At 37.6% G+C, this 9941-nt stretch overlaps 1 protein-coding gene across 1 annotated transcript in view; it reads left to right on the forward strand.

The window, feature by feature from the left end:
- The window catches only part of DNTT (DNA nucleotidylexotransferase), a 93912-nt gene that overhangs the window by 61191 nt on the left and 22780 nt on the right, over positions 1-9941 (forward strand). Inside the window, exons 9-10 of the mRNA XM_035897379.1 lie at positions 6088-6351; positions 7806-7889. Of these exons, the coding sequence (XP_035753272.1) occupies positions 6088-6351; positions 7806-7889 (348 nt within the window). The remainder of the gene's footprint in view (positions 1-6087; positions 6352-7805; positions 7890-9941) is intronic.

The raw sequence follows: 9941 nt of genomic DNA on the forward strand, positions 1-9941 counted from the left end.
AATGTTGCATTTTTCTTTTGGCGTTTAGGAAAATGAGCAATGTAGATCCCTGCCTGTCCTCACTTATTTTAGTATATTGGTAGTCTGGTTTAGACTTTGTTATTCACCCGTGCTGAAGTGAACAGGTCAGGATGGGGAAGGCTTGATGTCCCACTAAGGTGGATGGTGAGGAGCAAGTAACCGGTCTCACTTTCTCATTGCTGGAAACAGTTTTTTGTAAACAGGGTTAACAGAATGGCAGCACATTAATTATTGAGTGGCAGCTGAATTTTAGCGGCAACAAAACCTGTATCTATGGCAGGATACGGAAACAATTAAGAGGCCAGAACAAAGAGTTTATTTTTTTTTCAGATCAACGCTCTGCCCATAAGGATGCAGAGCTCCTTTGTGAACACATATTGTCTCACCTTTTGACTCAATGAATAGTGAATTTTTTGTTGCTTTCTGGCTCAGGGTCAGCAGGAGCTGAGGACATTCTTACCTAAAATAGATTATTGTATGGTGGTTAGAGCACTGGCCATGAGGGAACTTGGCTGAAATTGCTTTAGGCAGAGGATGGGGCTGAATCAGATTGTCCTGTGTGTGAGCTTATTGCATAAAATAGCCAGAAGTGCTCCATTTCCTGCTATGTTTTAAGTGAAGATCCAGGCAGCCGTGGCATTTCTTATGACATCTGGTCTTTCTGGTGTGTATTGTATATCTGTATGTGGGTAAGTATGTATGTATATGTCCCTATCAACTTATCTTGCTCACCAATGCAAGTGCTCAGGGCATAGAGAGAGGTAAACATCTTAATTCCTGGACTCCAGTGCTGGTCTGTCCATTGCTGTCAAAACCAGGCTGTTCAGGACATGGCCAGGATTAGTCCATTCTGATGTACAGGTAACTTCAAGATGAAAAAGGGACCAAGGCAGCTGTGTGGTTATGCAGCAGCTGCCAAATTTTGCATTGCCAGTCAAGCCTTTTAGGCTATTTGTTAATGATTCCTCACCCTAACAGGCCTGACTGCTCCCAGGCATCAGTTCCTTGAGCTGTTCCGCATTATAGAATTCCATCTGCCTCACCTAGGTAGAGATTTTTCTGAACTAACACGCCTACATCTTATTTTGGATTCGCTATAGGTATTTCACTGAAAAAAAAAATCCTGTTTCACATTATTAAACCATCTTAGAAGGAAATGAAGAGCAACAACATATATACATTTCAGAAGAACATATTGGATTACATTTTCAGGTAGTATAAAATGGTCCTACTTGGCTTTAACAGAATTAATCCAGCTACCAACAATTATGAACAATGACAGCTTGTAACATTAAAAATCGAATAGGATTTCATTTAATTAAAAATGAAAAAGAATGCTAATGATCATATTTGGATTGATTTTTCAGCTATTGATTACATATTTTTCTAAAAATTCACACTTCTCCTCATTTTGATCATGGATTTACTGCAATACTGATGCTATTGATGTGCCAGCACTCAGTCTATTTAAGTAAAAGTGCATAATCATTCTAAAAAGGGGAAATTGTTGTGGGTATTAACATAGCTGCCCTAAAAAAATACATTTGGTTTTGATGGTGTTGTAAATTTGAGAAATGAAAATGTCCTCATTTTAAAACTCGATTTTGTAAACAAGGTCTTACAGCACTTTATGGTGTGTAGATCACGTTGAAATTTGCAAAGAACTGCAGATTCCCTGACATAGAGTAATGAGAAGGCTGCTGGTTTGCAGCTAGCAGTAGCCAAAACCTCATGCAACCTTCATAGCTGAATGCCCCTTCAGGCAATACTTTTTCAAAATGTACAGAAGTGCCATTTCAGCTTTACTTTATGGGGTGATGGTGATGTCCAATGCCTAATCAAATCAGGTGAATTGGAAACATTATCCCAATGGATATGACCGAGGCTTTGGCTCCTACTTAAAGGTGATATCCTGGCTTTGAATCAGGTTTCAACTGCTTGTTGAACTCTGCACTTCTGTAATTGTTGCCTAATTGCTTTTTTTTAAAGTGAAATAGATATTTACAGTGGTCTACATACTCTCACACTCTTCCTATTAGCTTGAGAAATTGCCCAGCCAACAAACTATGAAAAAAACATGAAACTATGAATGACCAAGAGAGAGGTATTCCTAAAATATCGTTCTAGTCACACTTGCTAACCATGGCCAACTGAAAATACTTAAAATGTATTCAAGAAGACACAGCCTAGTCAGCAAGGAAAAACAGCAGTAGGAAGGCTCCAGTAATTATTTGCTGTCACTTCTTCATGATTGCTTGATGTTACATCTCAGGGTGTACAGTGTACTGAGCGAGTGTTCCCTTGAAGTTCCTAAATATGAAAATAGGATGAGGGGGAAAAAAAAAAAAGAGAGAGAAGAGACCTCTGTAGCTGTAGTTTAACAGGCAGAATCTGTGTTCTTCAAGCAGCTGAGACCCTTTAGTAGGTATCCAGGATGACTTTACCTAAAGGGAATGTCTTCATTTTCAATGTGGGCAATACAGCAAAGACTGACATGTCAAGTTTACCCTGTTTTCATTCACAACTATATATTTCTGTAATGAGTAGCAAGCTGGAACAAATTACTCTGAAAACTAAGCAAAGCTGATACAGAAGAGATCAGCTATAAGATAGAAATACAGCTAAGAGTTAGAATGAAAATATTGATGAAGCAGAGGGTACAGTGTATGACTAAAAGTTAAAATATAACATCTTAAAAGGCTGGAGCATTTTATGTCAAGGCCATTTTGTCCATTACAGACACACAGGTAATAGATAATCATATCTCCTCAAGAGCTTACAAGCTAAAAATCCAAGTATGGGATACTGGTGGCCATGTGTGACTGTCCCGAGATCTCACTGAGACAAAACTCCCCCTAGGTGCTCATCTGCTTGCCTGTGAAGAGAGAAACCACTGCAGGCTGTGATATCTTGACTGATTTTTCGAGTGATCAGAAACAAAAATCCTACTAAGACTTCCCACCTACAGTCCCACCTACAGTAGGGATTCCATTCCTTTTGTCGCCCATCTAAAGATGGACATTAATTCCTAATTTGTTCCACCAAAACTGAGGAGATATCAACTTCATTTGAACAAAGAGGACACAAACACTGATGCCGACTGTGGCAAATGGGCAAAAATGGTGATCTGAGCACACTGTCTACAAACAGTATACAGGTACTGGAAATGTAGGTACTTGGAACTATAAAATAAAACTTTACAAAAAATTTATTCTAGTTAGGTTTCTGCCTAGGGAAATAAATTATTTAGATTTGTTCTGGGATATACTATGAAATGCCCCAAATCTCAAAGAGCGAAAAGGAAAATGAACCAAAATATGAGAAAGCACTGATGAAGTAGCTAGGAGATTAATAGAGAATGGAAAGAATGTCAGTGTTTAATAAAAGTTTGAAGTCATTGATTAATGGTCAATAATCAATGAGATTAAAAGCATTTTTTAGCATTACAAACAACAAAATTAACCTGAAGGCAGGCATAGTTTCATCAAAAAGAATGAGATAATAAGCAACTTATGCATTAGCTTTAAACAGCTGTTTTGAGTCTGTGTTTGGAAATAGCAAGCATCAGTGCCTTGTTACGTTGGGGTAAAATTAAGAGAAAAATACTGTTTTAAAGATGGATGTAAGAGAGCACCTGCTAAAATTAAGCATTTTCAAATCATCAGACTTGGAAACTAGTAATCCAAGAGAATGAGCTACATAAGGAGTTTTCTCATATTAGTTTATAATAAATCTTCAAAATCAGGAAAAGATCCAAAGCAGTGAAAGAATGTCAATGCAAGTCAAATAGTTATCATTAAAAAGGTTGGCCCAGTGACCCATAAAACAGCCTGTGACTGATTCCCAGTAGAATAATGGGATTGTTAATTTGGAACTATCATCAACAAAAACCTGGAGGCTGAAAACATAATAATACCTATCAGTGCCTCTTCATGGAAATCATCTTAAGTGCTTTTGTTATGCTTTTTTGTGTCAGAATTATAGCTCTGAGTGATAAAAGTAATTTTATTGCTGTAAAGTATTCTCTAAGGTATTTAACATATTATCATGTAAGGTGACCATGCTTGCACTATATAAAAGAAATAATTGAAACCTGGTGTTTAATAAGGAGATATTCTTCCAAAAATCAGTTCATTGTCACCTGTGTTCATAAGAGGTCTGACCTGGAGACCATTGTAGTTAACCATCAACAGCCATTAAATAAAACCTCTTCTATACGCTCTCAGTTCAATATTGTAATTTAAGAAAAAAAAAAACAAACACAAAACTAATGTAATTCTTTACCTTATATTAAGGGATGTGATAACTAAAAGTCAGGAGGCATTCTTGACCACGCTTTTTTTATGGTGAGACTAGTATAAGAATTCCTAGTCCAGAGGAAGGAGAATGTGTAAACATTTGAGGGACTTTAAAGGAGAGACAAAAATTGATCCAAGGACCTAAAGAAATCCTGACGATGGAAATTTTAAGAAACTAAGTCTATTCATCTCATCAGTGAGAAATCTGAGAAGTGGGTTTGATATGTGTGTAAGTTTAAAGACATGGAAAAGGAGGTATGAAAAGACATGTGACAGTTGTAGTCTTGTTGATCCTGAAGATGAAAACTAATGAGCTTATCTAGTCAGAACATGAGGTTAGGAAGTTCAGCGTAGTAGTTTTCCTGCTAGTAATAACAATTAGACACCTGATAGACTATGAAGAAAGTGGTTTATGCACTATTGCTGCTAACCTTTATAACAAAGTTAAATTTCTTTTGCAAAGGCAAACCTCTACTTTCTGTGAAATCAGGAGCTCAGAGGAGGCAGTCACAGTGGTCTCCTATATGAATCTATAAAAGCTAAATTAAGGCAGAGTGTACCAGGAGTTAGGCACACATCTAAGTGTTTTCATGTGGAACCACTCTCAGAAAGCAGAATCTTTTTGCCAGCTGAGCCCTCCTGCTAGAGATGGCTGCACTGACAATAGGCATTGTTATATTATTACACATCAAGCTCAATTTCTGCTTTATTTCCTTGTTATTGTTTATTTGATGTTTTGTATTCTTGAAAAAGGATGTGCTGGGCAGCAGAGAGAAGGATGGTGCTCATTGTCTTGTCCCAGGTGCTGTGCTTTGGGTGATGAGAGGTTTTCTGGCTGGTGAGGGGAGATATCACTTTACCTGAGGGCAGCTGAACATGCAGAGCTCTAAGAAGCTTTGGGAGTGCAGGGTAAATCTGAGATGTCCAGGGATTCAGTAGCCTTGGAAGCTGCCCAGGAATACAAAGAACAGGCACAAAGACAGGCCTGAGGAATAACAGAAAGATACTTTTCCTAAAGGCCTAGAGGGGATAGTGCAGAGTTTACTGCAACATTGAAAGGTTGCTGGCTACAGAGCAAGGGTGGAAGAAAGCACCTCTTTCCAGACCTTCTTATGGTACTGGATTAGAAGGAATTAGTTTACAATGCTCTATTACTTCCATTTTTCTCACTTTGAATGTTTTTTATTATAAAAAGAAAATCTTGTTTATGCTTTAATAAAAGCTGGCTCTTGACTATCAATAGTTTTTTGGTGCAGTCCCTTCAAACAAAAGGCCTGGGCAGGGCCATTCCATGACTCTGGAGACTCCAGACCTTGTCCCAGGGATATCTCACACAACAGACACAGTCCAAATGCTCTGTTTGGAATCTGTCAGCCAGACTGTGCTCTGGGCTAATCTGTTTTTCTAGATGTCTGCTGCCTGGGAAAGCATCAGTCCCTACTCAGACATTTCTGTTGACATCAACTACAAAAGGCTTAGGAGGAAAGGATGGAGGGAAAGAATTGCAAATATTGTCTCTGTAGTACAGGGCAGGACATCGCCACTATCAGATGACTACCACTGCAGATTTCCCTCAAAGGATCTGGTAATATTTTTCCAAAAGTTGCAGCTGTTTCTTTTCTCTGCTTAGCTCAGATTGGCCCTGCACCATTCTGTGTTGACTGAAACTGCATTTTACATGATTTTTTTTAAAAACAACTGTCTAGAAACTCTGGAAACACAGGAAAACCAGTCCAGCAATTCAATGTGAGCAATGTCTTCTCTTTAGGGCTTACTCCTATATTGTGATACCATTGAATCAACATTTGTAAGAGATCAGCTGCCAAGCAGAAAAGTTGATGCCATGGATAATTTTCAGAAGTGTTTTGCAATTTTAAAATTGTATCAGCCGGGAGTAGACAACAGCAGTTACAACACGTCAAAAAACTTTGATGTGGCAGAAGTCAAAGACTGGAAGGCAATCCGTGTAGATCTGGTCATAACCCCCTTTGAGCAATATCCATATGCTCTGTTGGGCTGGACAGGCTCCCGGGTAAGTAACCACAAGACTCTATGTTTTCTTAGCATTGCTAACCTATTTTCACTGTTGTGGGACCATTCAGAGTTCAGGGATTTTTAAAAAATGTTCCTTCTCTCCACACCTCACATTTCAAGCTGTCATCAACCCATGATCATAAGTTGGAGCTGATGAAATCATCACTGACATTTATGGATGTCTCTCTAGAGGAGTTAACACCTATTTTCCTCGAAGCCTAGTGTTTAGGTTCATGGACTGAAGAGCTAGATTTTCAGTCAGTTGTGTTTTTACATCATACTACTGTTAACAAGCAATTTAAATGGTTACTGAGTAGAGAGATGACTTGGAAAGTGTCACAGAATTTTACAGGAAATTAAACATTTGAGGAAGAGATGCTCTGAATTGGAACTTAATTTGTTTCATAGGAAATTGAAAACAATTTGACAACTTATTTTTTGGATTAGATAAAATGTTTTCTTTCAGTTCTATTTTAATTGAGTGCTTTAAATTATAAAAAAAATAAAATTACACATTAGTTTTGAACTAGAATAAAATATGTTTTGATTGATATTTTAATAAGTTAAGAAAACTTGAAATGATAGCTACTTTCAAAATAGACACTGTAGTCAGTGGGTATAATATAAAATAGTACAATATTTTCAAAATAAAAAAAATTCTATCTAAATGCAAACTCAGCTTTCAAATGATTAATCTCTTTCCAGACAGAATTATTTTTTAATCTGTTCTACATGCTTGCCTTCTGATGTTCGTTTTCTTATGAAGTGATTACATGGTGTAATGGAGAACTCCTGAGCCTGCTCTGAATGATCTTTTTGATGTGCTAGAAGCAGTATAGGTGCATTGCCACTCTGTTCTACTCAGGTTAATTGGAAGCAGGATGTTTTAGGCCAGGCAAAATGCTGCAATTGATGTATTCTCCTGCTGAGCTGATGAGTTACTTCAGTCACTTTTCTGTTTTGAGATAATAAAATGTATTTATTTGGGCTTTGGATTAAGTCCTGCAGACTTTGAGGTCCTTCTTATCCAGGAAGTGTTTGGCTGCTTAAAAGCCCCTCTCTCAATTCTGTAGGTGGGTGTAGACACTAAAAATGCACCTTGTTGAGGCCCTTTGGTTGAGTAGGCGATGACTCCATCTTTCTCTGCCTCACTCAGCTCCTACTCCCTGTTGAGATAATTCACCTACAGACTGTGGGAGCCCATCACACACTGTACATAAGCTTACTTTCTCATACAGTACCCAGCTATTCTCAGACTAACCAACTGAAATGATGGACCATTCCCTATCCAAACATTGTCCTTTCAGAGGATCCATTTTTTCAGCCTATTATCTTTTAAAAGAGGTAATTTTTACATGTTCATTTATTACTTTGTTTGATGTTAGAGCTCTTATACAAATGATAACAATCCTGATTTGTCAGAATTGCTCATATTTGCTCTATCTTTTACAGCAATTTGGACGTGATTTGCGGCGGTATGCTTTTCATGAAAGGAAGATGATATTGGATAATCATGCCTTATATGACAGGAGAAAGGTACTGTTTATTCTCAGAAATAAAGATATCATGTTTTTACTCGCAAGTATGCATGTTCAGTTTATTTTTGATATTCAAGTATATAGAATATTTTAGCTTGATTCTCTATTATGTGGTAAAACAGGCTCACCTTCACAAGGTTTAGTTTCATTTGTAGACCGTGATTGAATCTGAACAAGTAAATTGAGAAATCTTTTTTGGATTTGAGGTAATTTCTGAAATTTAACAAGAAATGTACGTTAGATGATGGTGTTTGGAAGGAGTTGTGCAACCTTCACAAAACCAAGAATAACTCATCTGCACGTACTTGAAAAAACTATTTTACTGTCCCATTTCAGAATGAAAGGTCATTTCTGTGTCACAGGCACAATCTCAACAAGGATTGTGCTGACATTTCAAAGGTAGAAGGGATATTGGGTGGTACAGGCTCAACTAGAAGGCCTGAGGCAATTATTGTAGGGTATGATACCAAGTGGAGATCAGGGATCATCCTGCTTTTAAAGCCCTGCATGTAGAAGTCTCTGTGCAGTTCTGTTTAGTCAGGCTTGGTAGTCTTGGTTGTAATTGGTCGTACTTCTGGTCTGAATGCTCTTGGCTGCAGTTATACTGATCTCTGCCTTTATCTGGCTTACGGTCTGTATTTGTATTAGGCCATTTTAATAATAAGCAAAAATCAATATTGAAGATGTTTATTGATGTCATTATAGGGAAAGGCAAAAGTACCGTGCCAAGATTTTACATTAATCTTTCCTATATATTCCTTATAGAATGGGGACTGCTTTCAGCATCTCTATGTACACGCAGCATTGTCTCATTGCTTGTTTGTGAGACGCAGCAGCCTAAGCCCTCATGCCATTTCAGCTGTCTCCAAAGGTGCATGTCAGGCTCAGACGCTATAGCATCCTCAGTTCACATAGAAACCTGGGGAAATGATCAGCCTAATGATCCATTTAGTCAAATAACCTGTTTCCAACAGTTGTCAGTATGAGATGCTTCAGAAGAAAATATAAAATCACGTAATAGGTAAATATGCTGTCAAATGTCTAAGGAGGGATGTTTCTTCACAAACTCAGGGACGATGTCAGTGTCTTTCTGCCTGTCTTTTGTATTTTGAAAGCATTCAAATTATAAAATTTTTGCCTCAACATAATATAGCAAATGTTATTATCTGCAAGTTAATGTGTTCTCTGTTAAATAGCTTTTTGGGTGTAACAGATAACTGCACTAGGGAAATACAAAGAATTTAAGAAATGCCAGTGTTATTTTTTGGGTGCAGAAAAATTTGCCTGCCTGGTCTACAAGTATATATCTTTAAATCTGCTTCTTTTACCCCCAACCCTGATTCATTCGGTGATGCAAACTGGACACTGTTTGGTCATGAACAGTATCAATCAGTATACTTTTTTATTTATTTTGCTTAGGTTTTATATCTGACGTACTATTCAAATCCTTTGGGGAAAAAAAATGTGAGTTTCCATGTGAATTTCCCTGGACTAGCCAGGATGTTTCACAGAAAAATGATGAGTTTATCTTCACAGTCCCCTCTGGGAAGAAAGATGCTCTTGCCTTCCCAAATTTTCAAGTAAAGAACTGAGGCAGAGAAAGATTTAAAGCCCTAAAAATCCATTGTGGTTTGACCTGAATGTTCTCCTATTGAGTAACTGCCTCAGGACTTTGAAAAATACATAGAATTGTGTATATCCATGACATGTTTCCCAAAGCCATCAGTTACTACAGTTACTGTAGCTGTAACTGAATTTCCAGACCTTCTGCATGTCAACTTCCATTTCCTCACTGCATTGCCCAAAAACAAAGAAAAAGACTTAGTGGGAGGACTGAGAAGCAAGATTTAAAAAAAATGTCCTTATTACTTATTATGATGCAGTAATTTTATGGCAAGGGCTAGGAAAAAAAAAAATCCAAGCCTTCAGGGCAAATTTCAACTGTCTTGACCATGAAGTCTATAATCTAGGACTTCCATATATCAAATGAATGACATGAATGGATCAAATGTCCCTTTCCACTGGGGACTCTGTTTGCTTTCAGGTGTTC

Source organism: Egretta garzetta, unplaced genomic scaffold (genome assembly GCF_000687185.1).
Source record: "Egretta garzetta isolate BGI_Z169 unplaced genomic scaffold, ASM68718v1 scaffold56, whole genome shotgun sequence".
In the NCBI taxonomy this organism is placed as follows: domain Eukaryota; kingdom Metazoa; phylum Chordata; class Aves; order Pelecaniformes; family Ardeidae; genus Egretta; species Egretta garzetta.